Source organism: Anomalospiza imberbis, chromosome 11 (assembly GCF_031753505.1).
Source record: "Anomalospiza imberbis isolate Cuckoo-Finch-1a 21T00152 chromosome 11, ASM3175350v1, whole genome shotgun sequence".
Classification (NCBI taxonomy): domain Eukaryota; kingdom Metazoa; phylum Chordata; class Aves; order Passeriformes; family Viduidae; genus Anomalospiza; species Anomalospiza imberbis.
This window is the reverse complement of record NC_089691.1, coordinates 805864-827823: the sequence shown is the minus strand read 5'-3', so window position 1 is coordinate 827823 and position 21960 is coordinate 805864. Positions and strand designations below refer to the sequence as shown.

The following is a 21960-nucleotide window of genomic DNA, read 5'->3' as shown; positions in this document are numbered from 1 at the left end:
GGAGCTCCTGGAACGCTGGGGTCCCTCTGCAAGACTGGTCTTCCCCAGGCAGGGCCACTCCAGTGGGACTGCAAGCCCACAAGCTGCACTCCCCTTTCACTGCATATTTTCATGTGCTTTAAGATTTAGCTCAGGCAGAACTATTAAATCTCCAGAATTTCAGGCCTATATTCATAAAAATAGAAATGTTATGTTGTCTGACAGTCTCTTTTATCAGCCCTGTCTCTCTCCTAGCATGATGCTCACAGCTTTTTAAGTCGCCCATCTGCAGTAGGTTGTGTTCTGTGCTGCTGCTGGTATTTTGAGAGAGGTAGAAATAGCTGTCCCCTCCAGACAGAGTTAATTGCAGTTGTATTGCACACCACACAAGAAGAGGCACATGTTCAGGAAGTCTCATGGCAGCGATGTCCTCCTGAGGTCAGAGAAGCAGCGAGTAAAGAGTCCCACAAGTGTGGCTTTCCAGGACAGCTTGGGAGAAGCCCTGAGCTCGCTGCTTTCCGAATGCCACTGTGCCACTGCAGCATTGCTGCAGTTTTTTACAGGATAAAGCATTAAACATGCCAGTCTATTGTGATCCCTGCATGATCCATTTCAGGAACAACTCCTGGGTGCTCCCAGCTTTGCTTGCTGTGTGCAACAGCTCTGTCAGGCACATCCTCCACATCTCCTGGGAGCCTCAGAGATGAAGGGGAAATCTGAAATGCTCCTGATGCAGAGGATGGAGAGACATTGCAAAGTTAGTGCACCTACACATGCTCCAAAGAGAAATGCTGAATAAAAATCCACCTTGATGTGCTCTTGAAGGCAAAAGCCTTCTAATGCAGTCTGTGCCCATGATTTATAACAATGACTCATAATATTGCATTATACTTAATATGATGTAACGCTGATGCAAGATGCCATTTGTGGAATTTCAATGTCACAGGGAAAAAAAAAAGGAGAGAGCAGTCTGGTCATGTACCTTGCCATGCTGTCAGAATGAAATGCTTACAGCCAGAATGTGTAGAGCCTTTCAGTATCTACCTCACTATTTTTTAGCAGGATAACCTGAAGAATAACATTTCTGTTTCCTGGAGTATAAATATCTCTCAGACATACATTATTGTGTTACTTACAGTAATTTAATCAACTTCATATTTGAGAAGACAAATTTGCTAACAGACAATTCAGTCTTGCAATTATACCCCCTCACATGGAAGTTTGCAGGGCAAATAAGGATTATGCCTTTAAATTAATTGAAGCTTTATCTCCTTTTTCTGACCCAGCTGTTATGAATTCTCCTCCTGTTCTCACTGTACGGCTTGCTCCTTCCTGCAGTGAATCAGCACTTCAGGAAACACTAATTCAAAGAGGAAAGACACCCTAAACTCTGCTTCTGAAGGTCAGAAATCACTGCTCTCCAGTAGGTTTGACAAATGAGGTGAGGCTCTGGGGCTGCTCGGGCCAGTTTGGTGGGGTGTTGGTGACCCCTGCTCGGAACTCTGCCCCTGCCCTTCCAGCAGCCCGAGGAACTTTTGCTACACAAGTGAGTCCTGCCCCCCAGACAGACAGAGAAACAGAGTCAGAGCCCTTCAGCATGAGGAAAGCTGGCCCTGGCTGCAGGACTCATGATCACCCCTGGCTGTGTTTGTGGTGGGGAGCAACTGGGAATGGTTCGTGTCCCCCACTCTGCTCCCAGGGCTGCTCCTCGCTGCATCCTGGGCGTGCCCCGGGGGTTTCCAGGCACTCCACAACCCGAGCTGTTCAGCAAAGGAACAGGGATGTTCTCCACCTATGACCTTTGAAATCCTCCACATCTGACACCCTCAGCTGTCTCATTTCCAGCAAGAGCGGACAGAATTCTGTGGAATTGCAGAGTATCCTGAGTTGGAAGGGACCCTCAGGGATCACCCAGTCCAAGCCCTGGCCCTGCACAGACACCCCAACAATCCCACCCTGGGCATCCCTAAGATCATTGTCCCAAGGCTCCTGGAGCTCTGGCAGCCCTGGGGCTGTGCCCATTCCCTGGATAACTGTACCCCTGCTCTGACAGAGCTGTGTGTTCAGGATGTTCAGAGACTGCTGCTGGCACCCCAGGGAGCACAGAGATATTGCCTCGGTAAAACAGGACTGTGAGAGGCTGGAAAGCCTTGAACTGATGTGTCCACAAATCCTGGATCAGGCTTTTCCTGGTGGTTCTCTGTCAGTTCATACCCTGCAGTCCCTTTTGTGCCCAGTGCTCCCAGTAAGCCCAGCAGACCATTCTCACCTGCCAAGATGGAATGGATGGTTTTTTCAGTGGTTCTCAAGAAGACAACTCGGTATTGATGGATCTGTGCTTTCCTAGAGTGTATCCTGAACCACCTGCAGCAGGTGTCACCTTGAAGAAGGAACTTGTCACAGGTGAGCACCAGGTGAGTGGGCACAGCACAGTTTCACATTGCAAGACCAAAGAAGTAGAGAGGACTGACTTTTGAACAGCATAGCAGTGCCTACAGGTGGTGGTAAGAAATCAATAAGAATTGATTTATTTTTGGAAGCCTGGTAGGTGCCAGTCTGTCTCCTAAGTGCATAAATATCATCAAAATCTAGCCATGGGCAAATGAAACAAGACAAGAATTTATAGCCCAGAGGAAAGCCACCATGAATAGATCGTGTGGAGGCTGATAAGATCCATACTGCTCCAAAATGGAGTTCCACCTCACAACAAGGCTGTCTTTGTTGTGGAAGAGTCAGGTTGTGAGAGTCCTGGCATGCCAAATACCTGTAATGGCCTTCCCTGCCAATTGTCTTTAAATACTGTGATCTTTCACACAGGAGCAAAGCCTGAAAGAAATCTCTCTAGCAAAAACATCATTTATTCATTCTCTACAGGACAGTGGAGCAACAAGCTTCTCCTCAGTCCTGTTACTCTTTCTCTCCCCTGCAGATTTAAGCCGAGATTTGTTTGAACAAAGATGGGTAATTTTGCTCTGTGAGGGATGCAGGAAGAAGCGCAGAGCTATCTCTACATCAGAGCAGTTCCTGAGCCTGCTGGAGAAATGGCAGATGGCCAGAGATAGCACAAACCACGGCTCTCCCAGATTACAATGTGGAGAGCTGAACCTTCCAGGCACAAGCTTCCAGGACAGCAAATTGCGCACAGAAAGGTGAGAAACACAAGGAGCCTGGTGGGGAGGCTGGGGAGGCTCCTGGAGCCGGCCTTCCCACAGCCACCTTCAGCACCAATGGCCCTCCTCTGCCCCAGGTCCCCTCCTGGGGGATAACCGAGGTAAAAAATGCAACTTTTCTATTTGTCTGCATTTTTGAGCTTTGCTCTGGGGAAAAATTTCTGACCAGTAGGCAGTTCCAGCCATGTTTGCAGTCTGGTGTAGGCTGGTGTGTCATTTCCTGGGAATCTTTTACTTCCAGCACCCATCATACAAGCAGACCTTTCAAGGAAATAGCTTTGCCACAAAGGTGAAACTCCTCTGCTATTTTTTGTTTCATTGGGTCTGTGCTTGTACAGCAGAGCAGACTGTGGGTGTTGGTGTTTTACCAGGCTTTTCAGGATGTGCCTTCACGCTACCAGAAGCTAAGTAATAAAGATCTCAGAACCATTCATTTTGCAAATATTAATGCTCAGTCCTGGAGTTATTCCTGGAATTCAGGGTTCATTTTGCCGGTGTTGGAGTACAAGTTTTTGCACCACAGAGCCAGACACAGGCATTTGGGATACTACACAGAGTAAAATCCAGAATCTCACCTATAAAACTCCTACAGTAGCATTAAATTAAAGAAGGGTTAGGCTTTTGTTTGGGGTGGAAATGGCTTTTCTTCAATACAATCTGCCTGGCTCCAGCATAACTGGAGATGTCTCAGAGCCTACAGGTAATTACCACAACAAAAATAGCATCCACAAATGAACTGCTGCTCCCAACTTCCTTCTCCCATTTGCATCTAAGTCACACTCACATGATGCTGGAATCAGGACTATTGCACAGGAGGAGGTAAAAGGAGAGCTGAGGAAGCAGGGATTGACATCCCTGGGAGATGGGATCAGCAGAACTCCTGCAGGGAGAGAGCCCTGCTGGGCTGTGCCCGGCATCTGGGGAACACACAGACACCCCTGGCTATTCCAGCTGCTGGAATGGGAGCCACAGCCCCATTGGGACTGCCTGGGAATACCTGGCCCACAGGGACCTGGGGAGCACAGCTCAGCCCAGGTTGGGTCCTGTGCCTACCCTAGCTGCCACTGGAGATCAGAAACATGGCCAAGGCAGCAAACCCAGGGTGTTCAGTGCCTGGGATGCCCAGGAACCTGTGTGGGGGAGCTGCTGGAGTACTGCCTTCCCCAGTGCTGCCTCTGCAGCAGCTGCTCTCAGTCCCAAAGGTTGGGGTGGGCGGGAATGCTGCTGTGCCGAACCCAAATCCATGTCACAGTGTGACACAGAGTGACAAGGACTCAGCCCGGGGTCTTGCTGCTGAAGCCTTTCCCTCCTTGCAGGGATGGCTCTCACACAAAGAGCAACGTTTGAACAGCAGCGTTGAAAATGATCCCTTTTCAGCTAAGTGAGACGTTCATGTCTGAACCTGACAAGACTCCTGCTCACCCACACAGCAGCAGGCAGCTTTTCACCAGAAGTACCGTTTGACTTCCCAGATAAAACGTTTGTTTGATTTTTTTTTCCCCTTTCTTATAGCTGCAAAGAGTAACATTTAGACAAATGCTTGACAGGCAGATGGTCCAACAACCTGCAGAGGTGCCTGCTTGTCTCCTGTGAAAGATGGCAGCACGGCAGCGCCGTGGTTCTCCCGCTGTGCAGGGCACTAAGCCCCATGCCAGCCTCGGGACAGACATGGGGACAGCAGGGCCACTCACCTTGCGCCCGGCCTCGTTGTTGTGCAGGTTCATGAGCGTCCTGGCGTTCTGCTTGATCTCCCGGGCGTCCACGAAGACCTTGGCGAAGCCAATGCCGTAGCGGATGTCGGCGGAGCAGCCGCCCCATTTCCAGCCCTCCTCCTTGTGGTACTGGCCCTGCTTCTCCTTGTCGCAGCCGCAGTCGCTGAGGTTGCCCTGCGTGCAGGCCGCCGTGATGGCGTGGGCCACGCCGGCCGCGATGATGGCGTAGGTGAAGGCGGCCTCCCTGCTCCCTGCAAGGCAGAACAGCCGTGAGCAGCGGGCAGGGGCACGGCGGGCACGGCAGAGGGACCGGCAACGCCTGCGGGCAAGCAGCACCACCTGCTCCTGGAAATGTAAATCTGCTCCCCTGGGACTGACCTGCTGGATGCTCACCTCTAAAGCAATGGCTCTCCACGAGGCAGGGGGAGATCAAATGTTGTTCAGGCTGACGCCTTTGGATTTTAGCTTTCATATGTTTCAAATCCTGTACTGATTAATGCATAACTCTAAACTCCATATAGAGTGTTAGTTAACTGTCTCCACGTTTTGGTCAGACAAAAAATCCCTCCAGGCCTGCAACGCAAGGACATCCTACAGCCTCGGGCTCCAAAAAGTATAAACAGAAGTGAATGGGGAGGAGGAAACTGGGGGTAAATAGCTTCATTACCTGCAGCTGTAATTGGAGAATTAACCCCTGATATGTAAATGGACCAAACTGATAATTGTGTGAAAAATTTGTGACCATCATCCATCCTGGGTGCAGCCTCTGGGAGGTTTTGACTGCCCAAAGTGTACCTATTGAAGGCTTTTAATAAATACTCACCTTATTCTCTTAACCTTGCCTAGCCTCTGTTCTAGAGGGCCACTCCAAGGTATCAAGGTAGCTTCATCTCTATATTTGCCGATGCTATTAGAACTAGGCAAACTAAACTTAAAACAAAAGGATGGGGTGGCAAATTTTGGAGCTCAAAAATAAAGAAAGAAAGGAAAACAAAATAGGAGGGCTTGGGGGTTAAATTGTTAAAGCATCCACATTCAACCTTTTAAAAATTCAGCCCGGAAATAGGATTTTATTTAAAAATTTAATTCTACACTAAATTGTATTTTTACAGGATGACTGCTTCTGTTTGACTTGTGTTCCGAAAGCATTTTAACTCAACTGGGACAATTTTTTCACACTGTAGGTGTCAAAAAGTTTTCAACACTGATGTCTGTGCTGACTCAAAGAAATAAGTCTTGGGTTTACTTTCAAAATTTCTCATAAAATGAAGAAAAAATCCTGACCTGTTGTAGGCACTGTGACCAGAGCAAGGTGAAGTGTCAGCCTCACCAGAGGTCTGTGAGACAGAGGTTGGGCCAGTATTACTTTTTGCAACAAGGCCATAATGACAGGTTTCTGTTCCCTGAGGGGGGGTTCTCACTTTAAATCTAAGATTTAATTTCTCTTTTTGAAGTTTTGTTGCATCCTGGTGTGTGTATCTCCCACACGTGGACCCTACGGGAACTGTGAGGCTTTTGGGGCCAGTTCAGCTGAGAGAGGGCCCTGCACAGCCTGAGGAGGTTTGCAGAGGTCGCCCATGTCAAACAGCCCTTAAAAATTTTTGGCTCTTCCAAACCGAGAACTTGTCCTACTCTTATTTCCCCAATGACAAAATGCACCCTTGTTCAGTAGGATCAGAATCAGGCTCTTAATTAGGGGAGTGCAGATGGGAAGATCCGCTTCCCTTCTCCAAATGCTCGTCAGCTGAGTCCTGGCAGACCTCAGCTGCTGGCAAGAGTTTGTTGCCCATGAAACAAGCCCATTTCTGCTGTTCACTGCATTTCACAAAAAAAAATCATCACTTGGGAAAGAAACCTTACAACACTTCAGCCTTGGCTGCATCCCTTTTTTTGTAATATGATCTGGGTTTCTCTGCTGGTCGCTTTTAATGATAAACGTTCACTTCCTTATATCGAGGAAGTAAAATGGAAAACAAGACGACATTATCACAATTTGTTAATAGTCAGCTTTGTGCCCTCTAATAGCAAAGGCAGTATTCCCTAATGCTGCAACGTGCTGCATTTATTAAAGAACTTAATAAATATTAAGGAACAGTCAATTATCCGACTTCCTCAAAGGATTCCTTGTTTCTCCTTACTTAAACAAAAAAAAAAAAAAAAAACATAAAATTATTTGTTTTGACCATGGAAATTGCAGATGAAGCTTTCTAGAACTCTTGGCTTTTTATAAAAATCTGAATGTGGAAGAGAAAGGCCAGGCTTTAGGTGTATTTGGAGTTGAGCGCCTCCTCCAGTTTACACTCATCAACACCCTCACTATTTTAAGCACAACGCTATGAAAAAGGCACTGATAAACAGTGTACAACAAGAAGTCCCACTTTATCTCTCAGAGGGCAGCAATGCATCACACCAGGTTTCTGCTCCACAAAGCAGCAAATGGGACATTGTCAAAGAAATATTTTTGAGTTGAATTTTCATGTGGTTCTTTTATCCCTTTGATTTTGATTGGATAACTTTTGTTCAGCACAAGTTATTTTCAAGATCTAGAACAGAAAACACTGGGAGATCGTTTGAATCTGACATACTAAGCATTGTAGAGGCAGAGCAGCTTTTTTGCTTTTTAGAAGGGAGAAAAATGCAATGTAGAAAATACAAAATTAGTCAGTACAAGCAGAGTCAGAAGCCAGTGTCAAGCCTGATTGTAAATTACATTAAATAAATTATTTTATAAGTTTGTCTTATTTGGGAGAAAATCTTAGCAGCTTTTAAAAACTCAAATTTTGAAGATTAAAAGGTAAAAAAAAGCAAGTGCCTAGAAGAATTGACCCAAGTAAGAAGTGCCTTGGCACTTGTGCAGTGGTGATAAAGTGATGTGGGTTTGTCACGTCTGCATCCAACTGTTCCTGTTTTTTCATAAATGATTGACTTTTTAAGTCTCATTACCCTAGCCTGGCTCACAGAAATGCCAGCATGGGAGGGAGGCTCAGACCAGCCTGAGTGTCTTCTGTGACAGTGCTTGAGGTCCCAGGGGATTGTGCCCAAACAGGGTAACCTGGACATGGGGGTGCTCCTGCCACTTTTAAGTAGAAATTCTACTCCCCTACTTTGGATTTCAGCAGAGCTGAAATTCCTGGAGGATCTGAGGGGAAAATGTGGCTTTACCAAGGTATGGCCAAGCAGCTGCTCCTACAGGTGTTAGGCAAAGGTGGAGAGTCACCTGTCACAGAATCATGGAATCCCAAATGGTTTGGGTTGGAAGAGACCTTAAAGCTCCACTCTACCCACCCCTGCCACAGGCAGGGGCATTTCCACCACCCCAGAGGGCTCCAAGCCCCGTCCAACCTGCCCGGGACGTGTACAAGAACTACAAGCCCTTCTTTCAGCTCCCAAATCACACATTCCTCTTATCTCAGACAAACCATGGTAAACACTCCAGAGCTCAACTCCAAGCACTGGAACCTCCAGAGAAGGATCTGGCAGCGGTCAGAGCTTGCTCTGGCCATTCACAGGGCTGATGACTGATGGGTTCCAGCCATGGCTCTGCTCTCTCACCCTCACCTGGGGCTCTCCCCAGCCCTAGCCAGTGCCTCAGTGCTGTGGGACCACGGGGGCTTCTCTCCAGGTGTTGGACAGAAATATCCTCCTGCTTTTCCTGTGTTTTTCTGCACTGCAGTGAGGTGTGCAGCACACTGCAGCTCCATTTGCTCTGATGGCATTGATGGCTCCCAAAATTTCTGCATCTGCTGATGCAGATCCTCTCCCAAAGCACTGGAGCCCTGTCTACAGACCCTGCACTGGGCAAGGCACCTTCCCAGGCTGTCTGTACCTGTGTCTGTGAGCCCTGCACAGGCAGTCACCACACTGGGGTGCCAGATGTCTCCAGGGAAAGCACTGAGAGGGTCACAGGTGGGTGCAGACACAGGTATTAGCAGGGCAGCTTCTCTCCTAACGCTGAGCACAATTATACACAACCTATGCACACCTCGGAGCCTTAATTCTGCAAACACTCGCTGCATGCCTCTGATTTGGATATGAATGTTTGCTAGACTGGGTTTGGGCTGATCAGCCTGTCTACCAGCTGCACAGACTGGTCTGCATTCTGGTTTTAATTTAGCTAACTTCATTTGGGTTAAGTTTAAATTTGAAAACTTTGTAAAAACTTCATTCACACAGATTAGAAACTGGAACTTATTTTTTAAAAGAAGTGCAATACCTTGATGTTGTTTGGGAAACAAAGCCTAAGCCTGCAAAGTGCAGACTGGATTTACTTGCAGGAAATCAGTAGGTACTCAGCAGTTTGGGATCTAAGGATGTTTCTAAACAACCTGTTCTGCCCTATCAGTCCCCTTCACAAATTGACTGAGCTGTGAAATAAAAGAGAGACAAATTTCTGTTTATCTCACTGGAAAACATGGGTTGTATTTTCTGCTATTTAAAGCCAAAGGGTCAGAGAGGGAGTTATCTGCAGTGACATGAGCTGAAATATGATTGGGAAAATATAAAGATGGAAAACACAGCATACCTTGCCAATTATGTGCCACAGCAAACATTACTCCTCATCTCTCTATAGAGGCCATAACTCACAGCCTGGAAAAATGCAGAGCAGAACTCATCCCCTGCCTGCTTCGGGCTTTGCTTCCTCCTTCTTTGGTAGACTACGAATGGTTCGGCAGGTTTTTTTATTTTCATCTTCCTTTAACCTAGCATGAGTGATTAATAAGAATGGTAGCTTTAAAAAAAACATTGAAGTATCCTCTTCCTAATTTTTTCTTCCCCTTCTGTACAAAGTTTGGGGGCTTGGTGCCTTAAAATCTTATATTCAGTTGGAATTAAAAGGATGGCTCCCTATAAAACAGCACCGTGGCTTTACAAAGATTAGTACAAATAAATAAAATACAGAGGGGCTTTAAGAGGCATTGGAGACTCTGGGGGTTTAGGCCCTTCCCACTTTCATGAGCTAAAGTTCTTTTCATCGACACGTGAAACACTTGCAGAGGAAAAACTCCAGCTAAAGTGATTATTTCTGAAAATAGCCCCTTTAAATTTATAAAGTTACTACTCAAGGCGTGTGCACTGCAAAAATCAGAGCCATTATTTTGGAGTTCAAATAAGACTCTCCTTTTCAGAGGGCTCTGAGCCCCCACGCCCCAGCCCTACTGGGGAGCCCTGCCCCTGCCACAGGTGATCTTCCACCTTCCCAATCAGATGCAATCTCTCTGTTTCTCTGGAACAAGTACTCACAAGACACATCTGAAGGCAGGTATGAAAACCTTGTGATGGGAATTCCAACTGCAGTGACCTTGGGGCAATGTTTTATCTTGTAGTGACAATCCCTGCTGAGAAAGATTGACTTTTTGGCATAAAGCAGCTTTGGATGATCCGGCCATATTTCAGCCTAGCCTCTGTTTTGCCTGTAAATGACTGTTCTCCTGCAAGACACTGACAGTAAAAACTAGTTGTAAGGGCTGGAAACCTAGCACAGAAATTCAGACTCTGACTTCACCTGACTAGATAACAAGACTCTTGTTAATTACATTTTTTTTTCCTGTGCATCTTGGGGGGCGGTTCATAACAGCAGTGGATGAGAAAACAGAGTATTTCTCAAACTTTCCTCTAAATATTGACCAAACCACATAGTGCAGCAGCACTCAGAACTTTGTTTCCCACAGACCTGGGCAGGTAATCTTCCATGGAATACAAAAACAAGAAGAAGTTTCCTGCCAGAGCTCCAGGAGAGTTTGGGCACAGGTCTCAGGGATGCACAGGGTGGGATTGTTGGGGTGTCTGTGCAGGACCAAGGGTTGGACTCCATTATCCCTGAGGGTTGCTTCCAGCTCAGGAGATTCTGGGATTCTGGGATTCCACCAGTGGTTGCTCACTTGGTCTGTTATTCTGGAATTCAAACAATCAGACTTTAAAACCTGACACAAGAGACTACAGCAGCTCCTGGAAATGACAGAAGATTAAATCTGTTCTTCAGCACACTTGTATTGGGATGCTTCCACAAGTGTTTGTCTGTAACACAGTGATAATATGAAGATTTACTCATAATTTTCCTGTTAATTTTTGTGTTAAATCTACCCAGCCAGAGAGGAAAATGTCCTAGATCTTCTCCTCTATTCCATACAGCGGGAGAGCTGACAGCTCTGAACAGGTTAGTGACGGGTTTACCTTGCAGGGCAGTTGCCATTTGTTTCAATAGGCAGGAGTGGGAATCTCCCTCTTCCCTTACGTTGTTTGAAGCCATAGAAGAAAAGTTGATTTTAGTATCTGGAAAATGAATCACTGCTAAATTCAGTCCAGGGCAGAGCCAACAGTGCAGTGGATAAAGGACAGCCAGCAGGCTCTCCTGGTTTAGTGTGTGCCTCAGGGCAGCCTGGGAGGATCCCTGAGCCAAAGGCATCAGGCACAGTGTGCACTGCTGGGCTGCCCTGCTGTGCTCGTCAGCTTTGGGACCAGCCTGTCTATGGGGAGTCTTCTTTTGATTCCAGCTTTCCTTATTCCCAAGAGTAATGTCAGGTGGGTGGAGTATCAATGTGATTATACTGAAGCATTTTCCAGGGTAGAAGAGAGCGAAGAATTGATGCATTTTAGTAAGGCCAGGATGAAGACCTGGCTGAAATGTTTTGTTGAAATTTTCCTTGCAGATCACTACTCACACCTCAGGACTCCCTCCCTCCTCCCCCCACACTGGGTCCTTGCAGCTTCTGCAGGGCTCTTGTGCCTCTTTTTTTCTCAGATCTGTCCTGAGGAGTCTCCACTTGGCCGTGTCCCTCTGTGGAAGTGCAGTCAGACAGTTTGTACCACTTCACTTTCTTGCTTAACAGTGCCAGTGCTGCTCACTTGTGGCAAAAGGAGATGGGGTTTTCTTCTCCTATGATGCCAATGTGGTGGTGTCCTCCAGATCCCATGAAATGTAGTCGTGTCCCAAGGCAGTCCTCTGAGACAACAGCAGAGTCACTGCTGGCCACCTGCTCACAAGGTTGCACCCTGCAAAACGGGCCCCTGAGGCACAGCCTTTGTCACAGCTCTCACTCTTCCTGTGATCCAGCAGAGCCCAAATCTGATTTTCAGACTCTATCAAAGGCATCTCTGGCTGTTCAGATCCTTAGGCTTGAGCCACGTTTCACCTGAAGACAAGACAGGCAGGAGGGTTTTGGCCTATCCTGCTTTAAAAACATTGGTTTTGATTGTGGCCGTCCTCAGGAACAGAACTGCTGACCACCATGGCAAATATATTTGGTTTTAAGTGTGTCCATAATTGCAGTGTTGCATCATCTCCACGGTTATTTTAAAAATTCTCTCTGTGACTCTACATTATTAATAAGGTGTCTGTGGAATGGTCTAGAAAAATCATCCCTGCGCCGATCTGGGCTCCATCATTCCCTCTGTGACCAGAGCAGAGCAATCTGATGGCACTTTGGGACTTCTCTTCGTGCTCCTGGCACTGCTGTCACCAGCTGGCACGAGGTTACATCCACAGGGTGTCAGGAGGGGAGAATTTCTCTTTGGAAGGGCAAAACAGATAAAATGACCCAGGAAACTGAGAGTGGGTGCTGGGCACTGGTTGGAAGCTCACTGCAACGAGCAGGAAACTCAAGCCCATGAGCACAAATATGCTCTAGGATGAATTCAAACGGATGCTTACTGTAGCTCTACAAAAAAACTCCACAAAAAAAACTCCACAAATAAACTATCACTTCACTGGGTGATGGATTGTATGTGAATTTTTAAAAATACTCACATGCTACGAGTTAGAACAGGGAAATATTGTTTGATGCTTCCCTTAGAGAATTCCAAGTGTTTAAATAAGGTTAATATTCCTTTTGCCATTTTAAAGATAGGAAAAGAGAAACACAGAAGAGAGTGCCATGATCCCTTAGCTACACAACCGCAGGGCCAGGAGGGGAATTGCACTGAACAGCAATAAGAGAATTTAAATAATTGCATTACATTTGCATAACATTCATAGAATAGATTACCCAGCAAGGGTAAAAGCAAAGAAAGCTGGAGCTGAAGATGTGGCTTGGTGTGCCATCAAAGCTGTGGGCTGGGAAACAGATCCCAGATCCCTGGTACCTAAGGGAGCTTATTTGTAAGGACTGACACACACAAACCCCGTTTCCATAGGAGTTACTCGGGCACATCCTCCCAGGCTGCTGCGAGCCCCTGCTGGCTGCACCTGCCCAGCAGGGCCATGGCCAGGACAGCCACACCACTGTCACCCTGAAGTCATCTCCTCATCACAGAGCAGCCCAGCAGTGCCACTCCAGAGGCAAAGGAAGCCTCACAGAGACAGAGGGATGAGCTCACGTGTGGCTCACTGATTTCATTGCAAGTGGCAAGACAAAGGTGCCCTGCACTCCCAGGCAATAACTTCAGGGTGCCATTGCCTGAAAGGTACAGTCGGTTCTTAAATGCCAGGGAAGGGACTGGCGTGCTTGAGGCTGTTGGATCAGTGTTTTGGAACACACCTCGTCAAAGGCTAATTTAAAAAGCAACGGGGGTACGTTATCCTCACCAAATGGTAACCTGAGTTGTTCTGGTGCTCTGTCACCTTGAAACACTTCCTATAGGGCCTCATGGTCCTTCATGTCCTACATCTCTCTTTCCTATTCAGGGTAAGGCCCTCAGGCCTGATTTCCTGTTTGTGGGCACCAAATTCGACATTATGGCACATAGGTTACACCCTTTTTAAGCAAGGCAAAATATTATTTATTTGGATGGTAACCTGGAACACACCCTGGCAGAGATCCTTGGAAAAGAGCAGGAGATGCCTTTTCCCCATAGCCATAGAAAGATGAGCTGTGTCAGATGTTCAGAATTTCTATAGCTGCTGATAGGGAAGAAGCAGAAGAACAAGGAGACCACCTGAACAGAACAGTTACATTAAAATATTCTGAGGTGTTTGAGAGCCTGAGTAGTTTTATCCTTGAGACCACAGGAATGTCTGCGCAAAAGAAAAATTCTCCACTGGATTTCAACCCTCTATGATTTTTACCAAAGTTTACTTTGAAATTAACATATATAACCTGTTTAAATGTGAGGGTTTTGTTATTCTTTGAAAGATTTTTATGGAGTTTTGTAATTTGGATGCCATTCAACTCCTGACTGTTCTGAAACCAAGGAAGAATTTGCCCTATCCATCTTAGCCTCATAATGGATAGATAGAACATATTAAGAGTTATCACCTCAAAGACAGATCAAAGTCTACTTCCTTTGATATTGACTTTCTTTAAAAGGACCTAAATATAACCCGCTAGCTAAATAATTCAATTTTCGGAGGGAGGGAAGGAACTGAGAGCATGTTTACACAACAGACCACAACAACGCTGCAATTTTCTAATTTCTGGGAGAAGAAAACTCCTTCTCAATGTTTTCTGTTTAAGGAAATGTTACTGTTTGACTGGAAGAGCCCAAACCTGCCAGCCATCCCAATGGACTCTCACTGACAGAAGTGGCAAACACGTGCCGGCATCACTGACAGGAAGGGCTCAGCTCAAGGAACAGAAACAATGAGCTAATCTGAATAAATGCTCCATTTTCAGATGTTTCCCAATGTTGTGCAGGGGGATTTTTACCTCCTCTACTTGAGCCACTCTGATTATCAAAGGTTTTGAAAGGCAGGGTTTTCAAACCGAGCCGTGTTCTTCTCTTCCTCTTCTTTCCTTACCTATCTAGGCTCTGGGTAACACCTACCAGTGTGCACTGATGTGGTAAAACACACGCTCGGTGTTCTCAGGGGCTGCAGAGCAGAGTGGCAAGGCTGCGCCTCTGTGTTCCATGGGAGTGCCAGGAATGAGGGCCTGGGACAGATCCTGCCATGGGACTGATCAGGGCCAGGGGACAGCCCATCCACAGGGCTCCCCCACCGCTGCTCAGGACTCCCCTGGCCCCTGTTCTCTGTGCTGCCTGCTCTCCTCATGAAACATCCACGTTTTCTACCATGCTAAGCATTGCTTGATTGAGTTTCTGGGTTTTTGCAACTTCATTTTACATGGGGAAGAGACTGGAAACCACAGATCCTTCTGGACGTGGAATGCAGTGCTGTGAGTGATTAGCTTTCAGTGGTGGCTCTAAAAAAGACTAGCCTGTATTTGGAAAACACATTCCTTGGTCTTTGTATTTGAAGTGGAATCAAAGAAACGTTGGGTAAATTTCACTACAGTGTTTTGCAGGATGGGGGCATAAGAGTTTTAACCTCAGGCCCATTTCTTCAGGTATTTACATTTGTTATTATTAATGCTGTTTTAGTTCAGAATTTAGATAGATTTTGTACTGCTGCAATAACCAAAGACATGGGAAATGGAAGTGGGATCTTCTGTCAGTGGATTGGACCAGCGTTTGTGAATGCCCTGACATCTCAAAGCAAAACACGCCCACTCTTCCTCGTGGCACAGAGGTACAGCTGCTGTGGAAGGATTTTGTGTGGTGGGAACCTCTCACAGCAAGACTGATGGCTGTGCCTGGGTCCCACCAGGCACAAACATCAAGCCGGTATCCCTGGGGGTGCCTGCACCCCAGAAGTGCAGTTCCAGCTCTACTCAGCATTCTGGCTCTCACTGCTGTCTTCAACAAGAGCCAGCCCCCTTTTTTCCTGTCCCTAAGTACATGAATAAGGTCCTGTGCACACGAACGGGAAGCTTTTTGGAGAGGATTTCTGAGAGCAGGGCTGTGAAATAGTGCGGTGGGAGCTGGCACACATGGAAGCGAAGCACAGGCAGGTGCCGTGCCGGGAGAGAGCAGGTCGGCAGTGACAGCACAGCGCCCAGGTGCACACACTCTCAGTGCCCGTCCTGCCCGGCTGGCACGGGCTGGGAGCTGCCCGTCCCCAAGCCCAGCAGCCGTGCCCGTGCCACCCCCGGGTGCCCCCCGTGCCCTCGGGCGGGCAGCAGCAGAGCCGAGAGCACGTACCCACTTTGAGCTCCTTGCCGAAGACCGTCCGCTCACCCAGGGCCGAGCAGTTCCAGCGCCCGTTGCGGAACTGGAACTGGCACTCGTTGATGCCCATCTGGGACCCTTCCCCGATGACAATGATCGCGTCGGGCCTGCTCTGGCAGATCGCCCGCTGCCGGGGGGCGAGCCCCGGGATCTTGTTACAGATGATGCTGGCTCCCAGGGCCACCACAGAGGAGAAACCCCTGCAACGACAAGACACCGGCGGTGGCTGAGGGAAGGCTAGTCCCGGAGGCAGAGCAGCACCCGCTGCCTTCCCGTGCTGCGGCTCCGGCGCTGGCAGGTGCCCCGGAGAGCGCCCGCCTGTCCCCTGTCGCTGCCCTCTCCCTGCCCCTCTCTCCGAGCCGAGGCAGAGATCGGCAGCGCGTTGGTCCTGCCAAAATAGGACCAAACTTCCTCCTTCGAGAATTAAAGTGCGTGCAGCGGCATTGTCTGCCCGGGCCGCGCACAGGCAGAGGGCTGGGAGGGTTTTCCCAAACCTTCCGAGCAGTTAGAGGAGAGAGGGAGAGAAGGAGAGAAGGAGGGAGGGAAGGAAGGGAGGGAGGGGGACAACCCACGCTCCCTGCCCCGGGGCCGCGCCGCCTCCTCCCGCACCCAGCGCACCTGGCCGGGGATGCTGCGGGTCCGGAGCGCCGCCGCCCGTCCTGCGCCCCTCCCGGGGCGGGCGGCGTCGTCTCCCCGGGCGGCAGCGGCCGAGGGATGTCCCTGCGGGAGGCGCGGGCAGGTACCGGGCAGGGAGCGGCCGGGGCACCCCGCACCGGGCCGCCGGCCGGGCTGGGGAAAGGCTGGCAGCCCGGGGACCCTCGCAGCCTCGCACATCGCGGGGGCCGCCGCCGAGCCCCGAGCCCCGATGGAGGGCCGCTCCGAGGTGCAGGCGCTTTACCTGACTTTTGAGAAATAATCGTGATCTCCACCATCATCACTTTTTTTTTTTTTTTTTTTTTTTTTTTTTTTTTTTTTTTTGAGACTTCTCGAGTTAAATAGTAACAGGTCTGGGCAGGTTGGGTTGAGCGCGAAAGAGAGCGCGATTGTTATTAAAAGGAAGCAAAAAAAAGTTACTTACCCGATCTTGATATACACAATCCCCAGGCTCAGGAAGATGTGGAAGATCCAGCGCCTTGTTTTCCTGTTCATATTCCTTGCTTGCCGTGGCTCAGACCAACTCGCAAAACGATGCCCGGCGCGCTCGGGGCCGGGGCCGCTCCGTCCCTGGCGGTCACGGCCGCCCGGCCGAGCGGGGCAGCCCCCGCCGCGCCCCGCAGCGCCCGCGGCTCCGCGCCGAGCCCCCGCCGCCTCTCAGCATGGCCCCGCCGGGGCTGCGCTCCGCCCGCGCTGCCGGCCCCGCTCCGGCCGCGGGCGCTGTCCGGGAGCGCGGGGCTGGACGGGCTGCAGGGTCCGGTGAGAGCCAGCCGCGTCCCCACCTTCGGTGTGAATTGGCTCTCTCTCTTCTTCGCACAACCACCCCCCCACCCCCTTTTTTTTTTTTTTTTTTTTCTCTCTTTCTGTCTTTTTCAGCTACTTGGGCGTGTTCTCCAAAGGAGGGAGTTGTCCAGCCGGGGGGGGAAAGCGAGGCGGGGAGGTGGGCAGGAGGGGAACAGGAGTGGCAGACGGATCACCTGCCTGCGGGCAGGCTCAGCTCGATCCTCCTCCTGCGGGCACGGCCCAGGGGAACGCGGCGGGGGCTCCGGGGGGTGTCACCGGGGGATGCCCCCGGGGCTGGCCCCGGCCCGCCGGGCGGCATTGGGGGCCCGCACCCCGCGCTGCTCCGCGCCGGCAGCGGGGCCGCAGCTTTGACTCCGCGCTCGCCGCCCGCTCGCCGGGGCCGCCGAGCACCTGGGGCCGGTTTTATGCGTTTGTCCCGACGCTCCTCCCCCCGGTCTGCCTCCCGCGTGTCGCGGGCTGTCCCGCAGCCTCCCGGTCCCCGCGCCGAGGTGAGCCCCGGGCGGCCGCAGCATCCCCGGAGCGCCGCCCCGCCCGCACCAGGGGGCTCAGCTCCGGCAGGTGCGGGGGGGGGCGCCAAGAAGGAGCCCCGTGTGCCCGCAGTGACCTCCCCGCCGGTTTCGTGGCCGATCCTGCCAGTGACAGGGCAGGGCTCGGTCCCCGTGGCAGCGGGCGCACGTCCGTGTCCGCGGTCCGAGCCCACGCTGGGGGCGGCCCGGGGGCTGCGGCCGCCCGGGAGCTCCGCGGAGCCGCCTGCCCGCCGCGGGGGGGCGGGGGGGGCGCCGGGCCGGCCGGGAAGAGGATCCCGGCTCCTCGTTGCGGGAATTTACACGGATATGGTGACTATTTTATTATCCACTTAAAATATTTCAAACAGGGAGGTTACCTAAATGATAACAGGGGTGTGGTGCGGGAATTGTTCTGCTGATAATGTTTTTCTGATGACAGAAACACGATGACGGGATCCCTCAGCGTCCCTCGGAGGAGCCGGGCCAGAGCCCCCCGAGGAGTCGGGCTGCAGCAGCTCTCCCGGGGCAGCGGCCGCGGCCGCACGGACCCCCTGCTCTCCCGAACCACCCCGGGGGGTCCAAGCGGGGCGCAGCCGGTCCTGGGGGTGGGCCAGGTCCGTCCCTGCCGACTTCCCGGGGCAGGGAAGGGGTGTCCCAGGCCAGCTCTCCATCGTTCCGCATTCCGCGGTGCGGCGGATGATTCCCATCACCTTGGCGCCCCGCAGCCTCTCCGTGCAGCGGGGCCGTGCTTCCCACTGCGCCCGGAGCCAGCGGGCGGCCCGGCCCCGGCCCGGGACGGAGCACGGAGCGAAATGCGGGGGTGCGGGGGTGCGGGCTGTGGGAGTGCAGGACTGCGGGGTGCGGGGTGCAGGGTGCGGGGAGCGCAGGGTGCGGGGAGCGCAGGGTGTGGGGCGCAGGATTTCGAGGGGCTCGGGTTCGGGGTTCGGTTCGGTTCGGTTCGGGGGAGCCCCGAGCCCCGCGGGCAGCGCCCGCCGCAACCTCTTTGTCAGAGCGGCACCTGGCGGGCACGGGCGGAACTGCAGGCGTGGACAGCGCAGCGGGGAGAGGGAAAAGGGAAAAGGGGGAGAGGGAAAAGGGGGAGAGGGAAAGGGAAAAAGGGGAGAGGGAAAAGGGAAAAAGGGGAGAGGGAAAAGGGGAGAGGGAAAAGGGAAAAGGGAAAAGGGGAGAGGGAAAAGGGGAGAGGGAAAAGGGAAAAGGGGGAGAGGGAAAAGGGGGAGAGGGAAAAGGGGGAGAGGGAAAAGGGAAAAAGGGGAGAGGGAAAAGGGGGAGAGGGAAAGGGAAAAGGGGGAGAGGGAAAAGGGGGAGAGGGAAAGGGAAAAAGGGGAGAGGGAAAAGGGAAAAAGGGGAGAGGGAAAAGGGGAGAGGGAAAAAGGGGAGAGGGAAAAAGGGGAGAGGGAAAAGGGGGAGAGGGAAAAGGGGAAAAGGGGAGAAGGAAATAGGGGAGAGGGAAAAAGGGGAGAGGGAAAAGGGGGAGAGGGAAAGGGAAAAAGGGGAGAGGGAAAAGGGGGAGAGGGAAAAGGGAAAAAGGGGCATTTGGGGCGGTGGGTGCAGCTGCCCCGAGGCTTTGGCAGCCTCCAGTGTAATAAAGGCTCCCAGCTCTGGAGCGCACCCAGCGCCAGGGACAAGGGCATGGGCCGGAGCCCACAGGTGTGAGTAGAGGGCAGCAGGTATTGATGAGAACAAATTCAAGGCTTGAATCAGGTCCTCTTTGGGTGGGGAAACCCCCTAGAAGAGTGAAGTGCCATTAGGAGGCAGCAGAAGGGCCGTGCTCCACTCACCCCCGTCACCAGCAGGGAACACACTGTTGGTGCTGACAGAGCTGTGCTCCCCTCCAGTGCCACGAGCAGGGGCCAACAGGGACAGGCGTGCAACACCAGAGGTTTGGGAATCCGGGACAGCTGCCCTGCCCACACACCACAGGCTCCTCCAGCAAATACATCCACAGCTTTTTATGCTTCATTTTCCGAGGTGGTTTTTTTTTTCTTTATTTCTAATGTGGAAGCTAGTGATGATCTGTGTAATTCAACTTCAGCTGTTTAACACAGCACACTGGTATGGGACAAGTCAAGGATGAGAAAACTGTTTTCTTGGGGTTCAGGAAAAGTGGAGAATGGCAAACTTTCCTGAGAAAATAACTTACTGGACTAATCAATTACTTTCTCTTATTCTGTTCATTCCTAAAAAAGTTGTGACCTACATGCATTTGAAGCATACATAAAATAACATTCCTGTGCAGATTACAGGAGGTAGTTTGGCTTGTTTGGCAAAGTTTCTCTGGCTTTTTAATCATTTTTAAAATGCTGTAGACCTTAAATCATCCTTTCAACCACAATGTCTTTTGAGTGGTCTGTAGTTACTAATCCTTACCTACCATGACAGGGTCTGCATATCTAGCTTCCTTTTTTACACTGTGTCTTCATATTTATTACTTCTAATAAATAGATTTTAATATCTGCATAACAAAATCAATATGAAGCATTGTGATGACTGATTCTATTTCTCTTTAGAGTAATAAGTTACAGGCAAGTTGGTAGATTAACACAAAACTTAGAATAACAATTAGAGATTGATGACAGAACCGTAGGAATCGAGAAATTGCCTGTGGCAAGAGAAGCTAACTCAAAGCCTTGCTCTAAAAAGGATTTAAGAGAAATCCCAGAGCTCGTGGCAGGAGGAGGTTTGGCTCTGCTGCTCCTCCCAGTGCCTAAAGTGGAAGCCTGGAGGGGGCCTTTCCACAAGGGTTGGAGATGACAGGGCAGGGGGAAATGTCCTTAAGCTGAAGGAGACCAGCTTTAGATGGGATTTTGGGAGGAAATTCTTCCCTGTAAGGGTGGGCAGGCCCTGGCACAGGGTGCCCAGAGCAGCTGTGGCTGCCCCTGGATCCCTGGCAGTGCCCAAGGCTGGCAGGACACTGGAGCTTGGAGCAGCCTGGGACAGTGGAAGGTGTCCCTGCCCATGACCAGGGTTGGAACGTGATCGTTAAGGTCCCTTCCCACCCAAACCATCCCATGATTCCCTGGTGCCTGGCAGTTTCTGATCACGACCAGAGCCATGGGGCTGGCCTGCCTCTCCTGAGATGCCTAATGCTGTGAGAAACACCCCAAGCAGAGCAAATAGTTTTATTCCAGATACAATCTCTCTGCTCTCACCTTTTACTACCCATGTCTTTATTTAGCAGCAGCAACTTCTTCTGAACAAAGCCTGGGCCCAAGCTGCACCCTGGAGCCATCCATCACTTGTTGCCACAATGGTGTTTCTATTGTTCATTGTTTGTCAGGGCAGCTTTTTGGGGTTAGACAGTGCAGTGATTTAGTATGGCAGCTAATCAGCTCTGAAAATGTATTCTTAAAATAAATTAGATCAAAAAAAAAAAAAAAAAAAAAAGCTTGAAAAGTCTATTGGTCTGGATCCAATCCTTTGGGACTGCTGAGCTCCCTCACGAAGCCACAGCTGGGTCCTGGAGCTACGGAGGTTCAGTGCTGCTCTGCTCCCATGGAGCTGGGTGAGGAGATCTGCACAGCACACGCTGCTCTGTGTGTGCTTCTGGTCAGGGTTATTAATGGCTCATTTTTCATAAGCATAAAGAAATACAAGAAACATCCCCATCTAAAATGAAAAAGAAAGGTTGCCTGTCTTTTTTTTTTTCCTCTTCTTTTTCTTTTAAGATGGCCTCTGATAACAGGAATTCGCAAGGGAAAATGTGGTTAAAAGCCCATTTTGTAACTAGATCCTAGATGCACATACCATCAATACTCCAACTCTGGCTCCCTTTTATCAGGCTAATCATAGATGCACTGTTTTGTTGTCAAAACATCTCCTGTAAAAGTCAGACCAGAGAGTCCTTTCAGTAGCAAAAATGTGAGGTTAATATACCAACTCTCCCTATATTAAGAATCTTCTGCTTCCTAAAAGTGCATGGAAAAAAAGAAACAATAAATAAATAAGTAAATAAATAAATAGCCTTCACAATCCAGGTAATTTCCTGGGCTCTTCTTGGCCCACTCCTGATATGTACTGCCATCAGCAGCCATGATGACTCCTCAGCTCCCAGCCGTGGGGCTGCAGAAGGAGTGACCAAAGGCTGCAGAGCTGTTCCCTCGGTGAATTCCATGAGCGGCAGAGCCAGGCAGGGTGAGAGCTGCCAGTCCTTCCTGGCAGGACTGAGCACAGCAC

General features: G+C 50.3%; 1 protein-coding gene across 2 annotated transcripts in view; it reads right to left on the bottom strand.

Annotated features, from left to right (window-relative positions):
* The window catches only part of WNT7A (Wnt family member 7A), a 36780-nt gene extending 18996 nt beyond the window's left edge, over positions 1-17784 (bottom strand). The window contains exons 1-3 of one of the 2 annotated variants that reach the window (XM_068201450.1): positions 16881-17733; positions 15776-16002; positions 4841-5112 (exon numbers count right to left, since the gene is read on the bottom strand). In XM_068201450.1, the coding sequence (XP_068057551.1) occupies positions 4841-5112; positions 15776-16002; positions 16881-16951 (570 nt within the window). In that variant the 5' untranslated portion in view covers positions 16952-17733. Of the gene's footprint in view, positions 1-4840; positions 5113-13687; positions 15666-15720; positions 16003-16880 lie in introns of those variants that run through there. The other variant, XM_068201451.1, reaches the window with a different exon arrangement.
* Between the last annotated feature and the right edge of the window lie 4176 nt (positions 17785-21960).